The 16016-nt window shown below is 38.1% G+C and overlaps 1 protein-coding gene across 1 annotated transcript; it reads right to left on the minus strand.

Moving 5' to 3' along the window:
• Window positions 1-156: 156 nt before the first annotated feature.
• LOC113302953 (kanadaptin-like) lies at window positions 157-8104 on the minus strand. The gene is made up of 12 exons (XM_026551927.1): window positions 7483-8104; window positions 6999-7084; window positions 6763-6842; window positions 5255-5310; window positions 4886-4934; window positions 3991-4137; window positions 3532-3627; window positions 2920-3033; window positions 2702-2829; window positions 1785-2026; window positions 603-1433; window positions 157-515 (listed from the first exon to the last, which is right to left on the minus strand). The coding sequence occupies exons 1-12, from the start codon at window positions 7935-7937 to the stop codon at window positions 466-468; spliced, it is 2334 nt and encodes a 777-aa protein (XP_026407712.1). The 5' UTR covers window positions 7938-8104; the 3' UTR covers window positions 157-465.
• Window positions 8105-16016: the final 7912 nt, after the last annotated feature.

Below are 16016 nucleotides of genomic sequence, written 5' to 3' on the forward strand. Positions count from 1 at the left end.
TTCACCTCTACCATCAGCTCTGTTTACTTTAGCTGGCACTCATCACCACCAGCAAAAAAACCTACTTCACCAGGCTCTGCCTCACCACCAGCAACAGCCATTGTAACAACTGGGATTGCTACTACACCAGTTGAACCACAAGCTACCATATGTTGATAAAAAGATAAACATCAATAAACTATGAAATAGAACAATATAGACGAGCATTAGAAAAAGCACGTTAGAATAAATGCTGCTTTGCCAAGGAGATTACAGATACATCACCAACAAAATTACATTACAGAACAAAAAAATTGTGAAACTATTTATGGACTTTCGATTCTATCTTTGGAAACTATCAGTGACCATACTATATTCCTATTCATATTTGGTTCCAACAAGATCTGTACCCTGCTCAAGATGCCAGGCTCCGGAACCCTGCCTGGTTCATAAAATTAGAGAGAAACAACACAAATGAGGGCTAAATTAGTAACCATAGCGTTCATTCAATGAAGTCCTCCCATCACCCGATTGTCCTGCATGAATTCACTTATGTGAGTCTCAAGTTGAATATTGAAATCTCAGATAAAACAATAAAAGCTATGTGAGCATGTAGGAGTTACCTTCTGGAGGCACCCAAGTCTCATAGTCTGGATTATCATTCTCAAGAAAATTAGGTTTCTCCGGGCCAACAACTCTTCTGGTCTTTATTTCTTTACTGGGATGAGCAACAGTTTTGAAACTCTCATTTTCTTCCATATCTTCAGATGCGAAATACCCTTTTTTATGCTTCAATAACAATGCCACAGCATCGGCAGCAGTTGATGCAGCTTCCACTGACAAGGATGCTGTTGTCTCAGGATCTTTATCATCATGTTCTTTAGGTTCCTCCGCATGCTTTCGTTTCCTTATTATTAAACCAGGGGCAGCATCTTCAATCTCCAGCACTGGGTTCACAGAAGAATTAGTTACCTTCTCAAGAGTCTTCTTCCTATCTTTATAATCAACAAATTGATCTGGCTCGTTGATATCCGATGGAACTTCCACTGGTTGGGAATCTTTGTTTTTTATGTTATCCGTTGCTCCGAGCCATACAGGTTTGGTGGCCACGTAAACAGCAGACTTACTTTCTTTTACTCCAGTAACCTCAGTTACATCCTTTTTTAGAGGCTTAGGTTCTTGCGTGGTAGTAATGATGCTAGGACTTCCCAGTTTCAGGATGGGACCATCTTTGGGCATCTGTAATGTGGCAGAGCTCTTCTTCTTTTCTACTGGTAGTTTCTCTGTGACAGGAGAAGTAGCACCAGCTTCTTTAGATTTTGACTCCGTTTTTGATATTCTTCTCTTAGAAGCTTCTCCTGTTGGATCTGCGATTTTCAGCAAGTAGATGATTCTATCGAGCTCGGTCTGGAGAGAAGATATTTCTGCCTGAAGCTGTGTGGTAGTATCAAGCACTGGTAAAATGCAGAAAATAGTGTCACTCACATAGTCGCATTCATGAATTTGATAATTTAATTATTTACGGAGCATGAAATTACTCGCTAGATGCAACTACACGATTCAGCTAGAGTATACAAGGATCAGGCATGTACGAATCGATATTCTGACACACATAATGGACAAAGGCTATAACCTTAAAAAACATATTCATTCATGTAGTCGTGTGAAGCAAAAGCCTACCCATAAACGCAAAAAAAAAATAAAAAAAGAATGATGACCCTAAAAGACTTGATCACAAGAAAGCTCTTCCCAAAGAGCCTTTTTGACAACATACCATATTCAGTCAGCTGTATATGAAAGATTACCTAGTTGGGACGAGAGCCCAGTCATGTAAGCATCGAGGGCATCATCTCCATTTTCCATTGTTCGCTCAACTTCTGGTATCACTTTGTTTCTCTCACTCAGTAGTAACCTTGCTTTGCTCTCTATTTCACTTACGATGGCATCTTTCTTATCCAGAAGAGTATCGGCTGTTTCAACTGACGTGCTTTCACCAGCTTTCTGTATGGGTTTCTTCTTCGTACGGTCATAGAAGTCATCCTCATCACTGTTAAAGATAACATATGAGCAACATAAATAAACCTCAACGGAGACTAGGATTACCCAGACCAGATATTATTCGACTTGTGAAATATGGACTACTAACAGTTGACAAGCTATTTCAGCCATTTTAACAAGTTTTAGAAAAAGGTTAATGCGAGACAAGGTGAGGCGTTGCCTCACAACAGCTAAAAGAAAATGCTAAAAATCAAGGAAATAGGCATTACTAAAACATGAAATTAACAAATAATTCATGTCACTTGAAGAAACTAATCTACCACCCTAAATATTAACCAACTATTTTGGCTTCTCTGCATGTTATAGTAGCCTCCACTTAGTTTAATCTTCTGTTCAAACTAGCATTTAGACAGCACTTGCATCATGGTTTGATCTTAAAGGCAGTTCATAAAGTGTTTAGAAAGAAAATTCCCAAATACACCTCAAGGCGTGAAGTTTGGAGATTTTTTGAGCCCAAAAGGAGTAGGCATCGTTCCCGGGCCCAACAGGCTACTAAGGCACGCCTCAATACACCTTTTTCAAAACATGATTACTGTTTTCATATGCATGATTCTAACATCATACGAGCTTGTGCTCTGCATTAAAAAGTTCAAAGAGATGATAGTTTGGTCTGCTAGCAAATATAATCTTCAGCACTACATGATGCAGATAAGCTTGGTAGTACCTTGAAGCTTCATCTTCATCCTCTATAGCTCCTTTGTTCTTACCAAGTCTTTTTCCACCACGTGCCCCTAGACTTTCTTGAATACTCTCATTCAGGGTCTCCTCCAAGCTTTCAAGTTCTTCCAGGATCTAATCAAGACAGACAAATAGGATACTAACTTGCCCTTTCCAAAAGATGAGAAACACAAAAAAGAACAATTAGCATGGAGGGCTGCTGACCTGAGACATGCGTTGTTCATTCCGAGCAATCTGAGTTTGCTGGCCTTGTGTTAATCCACCTTGAGATATATCCTTTGATCGAATAGCATCAATCTCTTTCTTCATATTCGCTATCTTTTACAGAAAATGGCAGTATTAGGAGCATGTTTATCCTTTTCTCACCAAAAGGAAATTAATATTATTCGAAAAAACGATCCACAACAACATTTACCTATGTGCTACCAAACCTGCAAGTTATTGGAATAATGCCAAACTAAATAGTGTAGCATGTTTATGATAAATATTCCTAACTGTGTCATTAGTCCACTTAACTGTAAAACACTAAGCTTTTGTGTGTAAATCGTTTTGACGGTTGCCATTTGCCATTTGCCAGCAACCAGCGTGTTAAATCAGTAATAATATGTGTATTGTGTACCATATTTTATACCTGTAAAGCAGTACTAGATACCCAGAATATCAAAATAGATATAAAGCTCCAGATAATACAGTAAGGTCGAAGCTCGTACTACTAGACTATAAATTTGGTGATGCCATAAACCCTAAAGATAACTAGTATACGTATCACAGATGACACGAGAGTGCAAAGAAGAAAAAATAAAATAGTTTCATTACCTTCTCGGTTCTTTTAATAATTTTTTCACGTGTCTTCTCCTGCCTCTCAGTAAGCTGCCCTTTGTAGGTTTGCCAGGTAATCTCTTCTGTAACCTCCTATCATCAGATAAATAAGTTGGCGCCTTTCAGAAGCAAATAAGACAAAAAGTAGGAAGGAAAATGATAAATTAAGAAACACAAGTGCATGCAATCACCAACTGCCTTATAACTAGAGTATAATAAAGAGCACTGTTAACCACACACAAAAACAGAAAACATTGAATGAGTGACTCAGCTACTAATTATACATATTTCTTTCATTTTTATTAATCTACAAACTTTTAAGAAAAATAGCAGAAACAAATAAGCTAAAATGAAAAATCCTTGAAGTAGTTTATGAGATCAATTAATAGAGTAAACCTATTTTTGACTGATACAGAAACGTTCCCATGTATTATGCAACCTGAAAAGCCTACAAACCTCAGCTTCTTCGATTACATCTTCTGAGAGACCCCAAGAGATACCATCCGCTAGAGATGCTTCCAATTTAGCTCGCCGAAGTGAAGCTTCACGATCTTGGGCTTCCTCGCGAATCCTAGCACTTCTAATCTTATTGAAGTCCCTTTCCTACAACAAAGCCATCGATAATAAGCATTGCCAAACAGAAAATGATAAAATACAAAAGCAAACAAAAAAAACAAAGGAAATGTGCATTATCAAGGAGAAACAGTACATCAGATCAGATATCTATGCAGGATATATTTACAATGAAAACATAGGTTGAATCGAAGTTGCACCAAGCAACTCTCATGGATGAGAACAGAAACCTTAATGTCCTAAGATTCACTAGAGTTCTAAATTAAAATAAGAAATAAAGTAAATAAACACATATGCGTTTCTCACAAGTCATATCTAATATGAGACCAGACAATCTATGAAGGTTACTTAGTTTTACTACTTCCAAGTTCCACCTAAACATGGAGAGTAAAAGAGTAAAAAACACTACGAGATTAAAGCATAATTGTATCTAAAAGATGAACTTCATGTAACTTTGTTTACCATAACATTAAAATTTTCAAATGGAGGTACCATCTAACATTATGGGATGCTTTGTTTTCGTAATGACAGACAGAAACATTCGACTATTCTTACGCTACTAACTTTCTTTTTCTTCAGACTGTTTAGTGTCTCGATTTATTAACTAATATAATCAGATGTCTATGTCCTCTGAGTAAATAGAAATCTCCAGCATACAGATGCTTAAACGAGAATCTATGATGCCTATCTCATGGTCGTCTTTAACCAGGACAAACATGTTAAATCAGAACACTAACATCTTCAGCTTTGCAACAATTGAGTGATAGTGCTCTCTTACCGGTGGCATCAGCTCAGAGGGTCCTTGAAATATATACAATCGAGAAGACCTGTTAAGCAACAAGTGAGGAAGGAAAAATGAAATCAGTGGTGAGTAGAACACCTTAATTCAACAACTAGAAGATCTAGAACGGAGATTGTTGACTTCCTTTGCGAGATAAATATACATGTTAACATCACAAGAGTTGGACATTCACATCCAAAAACTATATGCAAAGTGACTGCTACCATCCAAGTATGATACCGTCATCGTTGTACAGAAAAAGGATAGAACTTAGAAGCATTATAACTAGAAAGAGACAGCCAAATCAACAATAAGCACACGAAGGATACGCTTCAGAAGATTCAAATAGCAGAAGTATGAACTTACAAGCCAAATCGCACCACATCACCAACATGCAAGTCCGTGTAAGTCTTTATCTTCACCTATTAAATCGGCATTAAGTAAACATTAGAAAGATGATATTTCATGGTGCACTAGCTACTTAAACAAACTGAAAGTGAACCTCATTCTGATGGGCACAACAACGTACATGCTCGGTTTATGACGCTAATAGGTGATCATAATGAGAAGGGCATCTGAAACTGTAACAAATATATTTCGCCATACAACTGAAGCCATAACATAAAATAGACCCATCAATAAGATAATCAATGATCCAAGAAGACTACGCATGCAACATAAACATCAAATTATCAACATATAGGAGAACGCACATTTCTCGAAATGTCATGTTCAAAACCAAAATCAGATCATCTGTGTGCTAATAATCACCAAAGGTAAAACCAATAGTGCCGCCATTCATATGCCTAATCATTTCTTACTTCATATGCCATATATATATATCAGTTTATGGTGATTGGTGATGGCAAGAGCATACATAAGGCTTTATTTAAATTCTCACCATTATAATTTTCCTACCCATCCCCATTTTTGACAGAGCTGAAAGCTGGACTGTGGAGAGGGTGCCCTCCCATTTCAGTCTTTATAAAACTCTCATAACTAATGCAAATTCTGGATAAGTTCTAAGGTCTAGGTATTTCTTTTATTTATAAGCCTTAACCAGTTTGGTCCCCATTTTGAGCCTTATTAACAGTAACTCATTCATAGTTGATTGGGAAAAGCACCTTTGGCAAAACCTCGTGTTGATATTTTTGGGATTGAACAGTCTGGTAATACGTTTTGATCTCCATGAAACCAACTTTACCTACCAGCAAAAAGAAAATAAAGGAAACTAAGTCAGTCTGTGGTACATTAATTTATGTACATTTACTTTCGTTCCGTTTGGATAACTGGTTTATGACCTTACGCACTTGCGCCCATAGCTCACTAGCCACTCCAACTCTCTCAAACTTTTCAAAGGCTAACTGATACTATAATTTTCATTTCAAATATTAGGTGATATACTTTTATTATCATAAGACTCAAGCTCACAAATCTTATTCCATACAATTGACTCGAGATCTTCCCAGTTAGGCAAAAGGCATAGATTAATCCAGAAATAATAAAAATATACAAAAGGTTAACTAAATGATTTGTGTCCTGGGGCCAGCAGATAATAGGGAAGGCTGGGCCGCCACAAAAACCCATACTTTGTGAGGAAACATAAGTAGTTAAGCACCAACTTCTTGAAATTCATAACATGGAAATATAGACAATAAAATACCAACGGTTTAAACTAGCATTATTCAAACAAGATTACACGGCTTCAAGCAATTGGTTCAAAATTTTCTATATCAGATAAAATAAGTAACATTCATATATATGATATAACACAATTAATGAACCTAAGTGCACAGAAATTATTTTAAAGACAAAGTGGTGATGATTCTTATACCAACGAAATCATGATTTGCAAAGAAATAACAAGCTGATACCTGATTCTTATTGATAGAAGTGCCATGTGTACTTGCAAGATCATACAGGTATGCATCTCCACTTTGTTTAAATTGGAGAACTGGCAATAAAGATGCAGGAGATAAGTCAGAGAAAAGATTATATGATCATTATGATTGAAAAGAAGACAAGCAAATATCATAAGAGGAAGGGGGTAATGTGCATGTGTATTCAATCAACAACAAAAAAATGGGAAACATGGAAGAAGGACACATACCAGCATGAAACCGAGAAATTGTTGGGTGATCAAGAACAAAATCACATAGATCAACACGCCCAAACATATATGCTCCCTTCGTCGAACTGTAAAATCACAGAAATAGTTCATATGTAAACTCTAATACACAGCTCAAACCAAGCATTTCCATCTGCAATGTTCAAATATGATGATTCAAATTCTCATTCAGAGAGCCAGGAAATCCAACGAAAGCTACATATTTCCTTGCAAACCCTAACAAATATCTAATTCTGATTCCAAATTACAGCCCTACCTAAGTTCTGTTCTAATGTAAATCTGACAAGCATGTAAGCATAAATGAAAGAATCTCAATGTTTAACAAATGCATCTTTTATTTTCTTCATCACTAAATTTTCTTGATCACTAAGAAGACGAATTCTCATTTGAGAAGTTCCTATTCCTAATAATACATGAGAAAAGCACTTACAAATCAAAAGGAGTGTGTGAGAGAGGGGAATCTTACACATCAAACTGGTCAATTATTGAGCCATCCTTGAGAATCTCAAAAAAGAAAGGGTGACGAGGTGGGGCACTCCATGGAGGAATTGTATATGGAACTGTAACATTAACAGGTTCACTAGACTTACTAGGTTTTGGTTTTGAAATTTCAAGGGTTTTTTCTTTTGATTCTGTAACTTCATTTTTGCCTTCATCTGATTGACGTTCGTCTATTATAGTGGTATTCGCAGTAGAAGCGGTTGTTGCAGTACTAGTAGTGTTTTCCTGAATTCCTCCGTCAATTTCTGCATCGATTTTGGAGGGATTAGGGTTTTTAGGAGGGGGAGGACCCATAGGGATCTTCATTGTTACAGAGTTTGAACTACTTGAGGAATTAGGGTCTTGAGTTCCTGTATCTGCAAGAGAACTAATGGATGGTTTAGGGTTTTTAGGTGGAGGAGGTCCCATGGCTTCCTTCATTGTTTTTGCGCGACAAAAAAACCGATTGGATGACACACTGAGAGAATCGAAATAAGAAACTAGTAGTCGATATATACTTCCAATTGTCTAAGAGGGTGTTTGGCAACCCGTAAAAATGAGCAGGAGGTAAAGTTTTTTGTTTTTCGTGAAAAGAGGCTCATACTACAATATTTCTTGGTTCCAAAATATTCAGGATACGGGAATTGTAGATATTAATAACCGGAGGAAATTGTTGATGGTAAGGAATTGGATAATATGGAAGAAAAGGTGTGACTGTGCTCCTATTGAGGATACTTCAACTAAAGTTCCAGCTGATATTTTAACTCACACTTCTGCATTATCTGAGCATACTACTAACACTTTTACTTGTCTGCAGGATATTTTGAATGAAGTGGCCACCTTTAAATTCTTTGTAGACACTTCATTTGACAAATACACTACTGATTGTGGGTCTGGAATTGTCTGTTATGATACTGCAGGTACATTCGTTGGATTCAAGGGATCATATGCAGCTGGAATAATTGATGCAGAAGCAGGAGAGTGTAGAGCTGTTCTTGAAGGACTGAGATGGACAAAGGTAATGGACTTAGACAACATTCACATCATATCAGATGTTGATGCAGTAGTTAACTCCATCAATAATATTTCCTTTTCAATAAGATGAGAGAATAGAAAGATTATGCAAGAGATCAAACATTTGCTTACTTCTTTCAACTTTACCAAAGTCTCTTATGTTAGTAGGAATTTTAATTCTTCAGCAGGTTATATTTCTAAAGTAGTAAGGAGAGATAAACTTCAAGTAGAAGAATTTAGTCATGATGTTACGCAACTGCAAACAGTGTTATCCAGGCTTTTAAATCCTGGTATTGATTAATAAAATCTCCCTTTTTATCTAAAAAAAGACAGGAAAATGGCAAATTTTATTAAGATAGTATAAACTTTCAAAAGTGACAACTTACAAGAAAGAAAAAGGAAAAAAGAAAGTGATTAGAAGTTACCAATCACAACATTCTAATTAAAATAAGCTTACTAAAAGTGTGGTCATCAAAAATTTTAGTCGACAGAGCCCAATTAGAAAAAAGTACGTTTAACTGAGGTGATTAGCAGGTCCGAATTTCTTCTTCTATTCCTATAAAACCTTGCATTTCTTTCGCACCAAATTTTCCACCAAACTGCTAAAGGAATAAGTCTCTTTATTAAAATTGTACTCTTTTTGTTAGGCCATTCCCAAAGAGTGGATTTAACATTATCTGCAAACACCCAGTCATGCCGAAGAAGACAAGAAGCAATTCCATAACTTAGCAGTTTCGGAACAGTGAATAAATAGATGCATATTCTTGCTCAACATTATAAAAGCCATCAAAAACTTTAATCGACGTATCCCAATTATAAAGAGTGCGTCTAACTGAGGTGATTAGCTGGTCCGAATTCCTTCTTCTATTCCCATAAGACCTTGCATTTCTTTCACACCAGATTGTCCACTAAACTGCTAAAGGAATAAGTCTCTTTTTTAAAATTATACTCTTTTTGTTAGGCCATTCCGAAAGAATGGATTTAATATTATCTGCAAACACCCAATCATAGCCGAAGAAGACAAGAGGTAATTCCATAACTTAGCAGTTTCGGAATAGTGAATACATAGATGCATATTAGTCTCTTGAGCAATATTATAAAACAAACATCTATCAGAATTCACTTTACCAACTCCGAGTAAGAAATCTAAGGTTGGAGCACCACTGTAACAAAGAGTCCATACCAGGAAAGACACTTTTAGGGAAGCCTTGGAATTCCAAAGTTGTTTATGAGGAAACACAAGAAAACCATCAACATCTAGAGATTCATAACAATTAGCAATAGTAAAATCATCCCCTGCAGCCCGTTTCCTGTCATCTTCTATATCAGAGTCTCCTAAGATAGAAATTGGATCGCCAATAGTTTGAAGTAATAAAATGACTTCCCCGGTTAGTTTTCATTTAAATTCCTTTTGAAATCAAAATGACACGCATGATCCGAGGAAATACAGTCCCTACTAGAAGATGATTTCTTTCTAGAAAGTTCGAAAATAGATGGGAAAGTAGTTTGCAAGCTATTATTCCCTATCCATCTTTCCAGAATTGCACTCTACATTCGTTATTCACCGTAAAAACGGTATTTTGAATAATATGATTCATGGATTTCAGAATTACCGCCATAAACTATGACCACATATTTATAAGTAGAATTAGGCATAAAAGAATTATAAATATCTCCAAATTTCTCAAAGACGATGCTTCTTCTCTGTCCCATATCTCCAAATCCACTTGCAGTGTAAATCTCTATTGACAAGTTTCAACTTTTTAATACTGGTTCCGCCTCTACTCTTCGGAACGTTAGCTTTAGTCCAAGAGACTCAACTTCTTTTCTTTATAGATGCTGAAGAACCTGTCATATACCTGGACAGCCTTTAACCATCAGATCGAGTGCCTCGGCATAATTACTTGCAGCACGTTAATTAGGTTTTGCATGTTAATTATTACATTTAAAGTTAAGTTAATGATTAGTATGAAACGGTTTAGATAAGCCCACGCGTAGGGCTGTAACAGCGTGAACACTTTAGGGTTTTGATATCTGTTGCCTTAAAAGCAACTGTGTTGTATCGCCATTTTCATTAAGAAAAGAAATTGAAAAGAAACTGATCCCAGTGAGGATGCAGTGAAGAGCAGTTATCTCATATCAATTCTTTATCACTATCATCCCAGTCTATGTACCAGAAACCATTACAATTGGTATCAGCCAATGTCCTTCATTTTCATCATGACAGGCGGTCCTACGATTAAAGATGTCGATAGTCACACTAAGGAACTGAAAGAATTATTGAGGGATTTGAATGAGAACCACACCCGTGAATCTGCTAGTCGTACTGCTGGTGCAACTTCACATGGTGAGAAGTTAGATAATATTTGTATCAGTCTTCAACATCTTACTTCCGCAACTACAGCCACACAAAAAAGTTAGATAAACTTATTGATATTTTGGCTGAAAAGCAGGACTCCCCACATCACTTTTCTCACATCACCCCACCGCCATTTTCTGGATTCTTCTGTCCATCTCATCCTTCTTCTTCAACAGATACTACTTCTACATCCCATCTGAAACCACCCAAAGTAGATCTACCAAAGTTCAGTGGTGATAACCCCAGAAGCTGGATTCGAAAATGTGAAAGATACTTCCAGATCTGATTTATTGAAGAATCTCAGAAAGTGGGTTTTGCTTATATGTCTCTTGAAGGTAAAGCAGACTCTTGGTTTTTTGATTATTCTGCTGGTAAGCCATTCATCCTTTGGCCTGATTTTGTAGAGAGTCTTTGTGGCAGATTTGAGGATCTGGCCAATGATAACTATGTGGGTTGCTTTAACAAACTCTCACAAATAACCACAGTAGATGAATATTTTGAACAATTTGAGCTATTGAAAAGTTTGAAGATTAACAAAAATCCTTCCCTCTCTGAGGAATATTTTGTTATGAGCTTTATTCGTGGTCTTAAGGAGGAAATTCAAAGTTTTGTTAAAATGCATAAACCCACCACACTGTCCATAGCTTTCTACTTAGCTAGATTACAGGAAAATGCACTCTCTTCTCAACAACCCTGCACTAAAAACCCTATGTTTAAACCACCAACAACATCATCTTATTTCCCCAGAAATTCCAACCCACCTCCTAAAACACCACCACCTTCATTACATGTACTTTCACAATCTAGACCACCAATTACACCTACTCCTCTAAACCCACCAGCTAGATCTGTGTACGTTTCACCCATCAGAAGGCTCACTCAGGAACAAATGAATCAAAGAAGAGCTAATCAACTTTTCTACAACTGTGATGAAAAGTATGTGCCTGGTCATAAGTGCAAATCCCAACACCTTTATATGGTAGTTCTGGAAGAAGAAGAACCCTCTACTTTTGAGGAACCTATAAATGCAGAATAATAACCACAACCTGTGCAAGCCACTGAAATGGAAATTTCCTTACATGCCCTCACTGGCCATGTTAGTGGTGATACTATACGCATTGAAGGGTTACTCAAGCGGCACCATACCACTATCCTAGTGGACACAGGGAGTACACACAGTTTTATATATACTGAAGTGGCTAAAAAACTCCACTGTGCAGTTCAACCCACATCAAACATGCTTGTTACAGTAGCTAATGGAGAGAAGACCACTAGTTCTGGCATGTGTCACCAACTCAGCTGGCAAATGCAAGGCCACCAGTTTGAAGTCAACTTACACCTACTTTCCTTAGGAGGTTGTGATATAGTCCTTGGGGCAGACTGGTTGAGAACTTAAGGTGATGTGGTATTCAACCTAGCAAGATTGTGCATTTCCTTTCTTCATCATGGTTAACAAATAACATTACAAGGTATATCATCTAAACCCTCTCTTAAGATGATAACTGGTAGGGATGTAAAAAAAAATCAGAAGAAACACTTATGGGTTAATGGGCCAACTTTTTTCTATCTCAGTCCAACCATTGGCCAACCATATTCCACCACCCGTTGAAAACTTATTAAATGAATATCAAGATTTCTTCTCAACACCTTCCTCATTACCCCCATCTGGAGCTTTAGACCATAAAATCCCCCTCAAACCAAATGCACAACCAGTAAATTTGAGGTCATATAAATTCCCTTACATTCATAAATCTGTAGTGGAGGCATTAGTTCAGGAAATACTGGATACATGTATCATTCAACACTGCAATAGCCCATTTGCTTCCCCTATCTTACTTGTGAAAAAGAAAGACAATTCTTGGCGCTTTTGTGTTGATTATAAGAAACTAAATAACTGAACTATCAAGGATAAGTTTCCCATACCTGTGAATGGTGAGTTATCAGATGAGCTACATGGTTCAATTTTTTTTTACCAAAATAGATTTGAGATCAGGGTATCATCAAATCAAATTATATGCCCCAGATATTCCCAAAACTGCATTTAGAACACACCAAGGGAATTATGAGTTCAAGGTCATGCCATTTGGCCTAACCAATACCCCTGCAACCTTTCAGGCACTAATGAATTCTATTTTTGCTGATTATTTAAGGAAGTTTGTCCTAGTCTTCTTTGATGACATTTTAGTATACAGTGCCACACTTGAGGAGCATATGCAACACTTATGTATAGTGCTTTCACTTCTCAGACAGCATCAACTATAAGCCAAGTACTCCAAATGCTGCTTTGCTCAATCTTCTCTAGAGTACTTGGGTCACATTATTACAGCTGAAGGTGTAGCAGTTGATCCATCCAAAATTGAAGCCATGACAAACTGGCCAGTTCTAACTAATATCAAGCAGCTCAGAGGATCCTTGGGCCTTACTGGATATTATAGGAAGTTTGTAAGAGTTTATGGGATTATCAGCAAACCACTCACTGACTTGCTCAGGAAAAATGCATTCACTTGGTCAGAGACAACTCTAGAAGCCTTTGAAGCACTTAAAGCTGCAATGTGCTCCACTCCAGTCTTGGCTTTACCTGGTTTTTCAAAGACCTTTGTGGTGGAATATGATGCTTGCTCTACTGGCATTGGTGCACTACTTATGCAGGATGGTAAGATCATTGCTTGTTTCAGCAAGCCCTTGGGTCAAAAAAACATGACACTCTCTACTTATGAGAAAGAATTATTAGCTGTAGTCAGGGCAGTCACTAAATGGAGACATTATCTACTAGGACATAAGTTCATCATCCATACAGACCAGAAGACATTAAATACTTTATGGATCAAAAGCTGACAACTGTTCTTCAACAAAAATGGTTAATGAAGCTACTTGGCTTTTGATTACACCATCCACTACAAGCAAGGCAAGGACAACACAGCTGTTGATGCACTTTCTCGACTTCCATCTGATCCATCTAGCAGTTGCAATGCACTATCCCTATCAACACCAACTTGGTCTACTAATGTACTCCAAAGCTACACTGATGATCCAGTGACTACTCAACTCCTCCCCAAACTCTTGGTCAATGCTGCTGCTTGTCCACATTACGCCTTGCATGAAGGTATTCTAAGATACAAAGGGAGGCTTTACATTGGCATTGGAAATTCTTTGAGAGATTCAGTGCTTCACTCAGTTCATGCTTTTTCTCTAGGAGGCCACTCTGGCATCTAAGGTGAAAAAGCGGGGGTCTAACAACCACACCCAATATTTTGCTTAGCAATCTGTATGAACAAACTCTAATATACTTTCTAGAGAATCAACTAGACAGTCAGACTCATTTTAGATAAAAAGTATATTAAAGAGTTTATATCTCTATCTCTCGATTTAAATATTACTCAAGCAAACTACGAGTCTCAATTTAAATACAAGAGAGATAAACTTGGATGGTACCAAAGACCAATATCCAAGTATCAATCAATTTAAATCAACAACCAAAAGGTCGGATATTCTAATTGATTGATTCTAATGCACAACCTGTGATATTTCAATTATAAAGATAAACAATATAATGCGGAATAGAAATAACACAGACACCAGAATTTTGTTAACGAGGAAACCGCAAATGCAGAAAAACCCCGGGACCTAGTCCATATTGAACACACACTGTATTAAGCCGTTATAGACACTAGCCTACTACAAACTAATTTCGGTATGGACTGTAGTTGAACCCCAATCAATCTCACGCTGATCCAAGGTATAGTTATGCTCCTTACGTCTCTGATCCCAGCAGGATACTACACACTTGATTCCCTTAGCTGATCTCACCCACAACTAATAGTTGCTTCAACCCAAAATCGAAGACTTTAATAAACAAATCTGTATCACACAGAAAAGTCTATTGTAATAGATAAATCCATCTCCCACGAATATACCTATGAGTTTGGTTCCGTATTTTGATAAAATCAAGGTGAAAAGGAACCAATCGATAACCCGGACTTATATTCCCGAAGAACAGCCTAAAGTATCAATCACCTCACAATAAACTTAATCGACTAGCGAAACAAGTTATTGCAGAATCAAAAACGCTGAGACGAATATGTTTGTATTTACTTTTTATCTTTCCTATCATAGATAGAAATATCAAGCCAATTATTTCAATTGTACTCGTACGACAGAAACGACAAGATCATATCACACAACTACAAGAAAGTAATATCGGTCTGGCTTCACAATCCCAATGAAATCTTTAAGTCATTAACACGGTTTCAGAAAAGAAAACCAGAGGTTAAAGGAGAATCGACTCTAGCTACAACTAGTATCACACATAAGGTGTGGGGATTAGGTTTCCCAGTTACCAGAGTTCTCCCTTATATAGTTGTTGATGGTGGTTTTTAGCCTAGGGATAAAATCGTAAAACACTTAGCATTTGATATGACGTCACCCCATAAGGAAATGGGTCGTAGATATAAAGCCCATCAACTAAAATACGTATTGGTCCATTCATCCCAACTTTGACACGTTATTCATATCCACCCCATATAATTTTAAGGCCTTGGCCATGCCAGGCCACAACTTGGCCGCTGCGCCATTCTAAGAGTCTTGGCCTTTCCAAACCACAACTTGGCCGCTGCGCCGTTCTAAGAGTCTTGGCCTTTCCAAACCACAACTTGGTTGTTGCGCCACCCTAAGCCTTGGTCGAGCCATGACTGTTCCAGGCCCATGCCAATTGCCTTGGCCGCACCACGCACATGCCAAGCCTTGGTCGAGCCATGGCCGCTCCGTGCCCATTGCCTTTGCCGCTCGACGCACATGCCAAGCCTTAGGCGAGCCATGGCCGCTCCATGCCCATTTCCTTGGCCGCATCACACGCATGCCAAGCCTTGGTCGAGCCCTGGCCGCTCCATGCCCATTGCATTGGCCGCACCACACACATGCCAAGCCTTGGCCGAGCCATGACTGCTCTGTGCCCCTTGCCTTGGCCGCTCCACGCATCTGCCAGGCCTTGGACGAGCCATGGCCGCTCCGTGCCCATTGCCTTGCCCGCACCACGCACATGCCAAGCCTTGGCCGAGACATGTCCGCTCCACTCCCATGCCATGGCCGCTATACCTCCGTGCCATGCCTTGCCGAGCCACGGCCAAGCCATGCCGCTCCATGCACATGTC

The sequence above is a fragment of the Papaver somniferum genome, chromosome 8 (assembly GCF_003573695.1).
Source record: "Papaver somniferum cultivar HN1 chromosome 8, ASM357369v1, whole genome shotgun sequence".
NCBI lineage: Eukaryota > Viridiplantae > Streptophyta > Magnoliopsida > Ranunculales > Papaveraceae > Papaver > Papaver somniferum.

Coding starts and splice junctions, on each gene's coding strand:
- LOC113302953 (XM_026551927.1), bottom strand. CDS start 7,937: ATGAAGGAAGCCATGGGACCTCCTCCACCTAAAAACCCTAAACCATCC. Junction 4,935..5,254: donor GATGTGGTGCGATTTGGCTT/GTAAGTTCATAC, acceptor GTTGCTTAACAG/GTCTTCTCGATTGTATATAT. Junction 3,628..3,990: donor ATGTAATCGAAGAAGCTGAG/GTTTGTAGGCTT, acceptor ATCTGATGATAG/GAGGTTACAGAAGAGATTAC.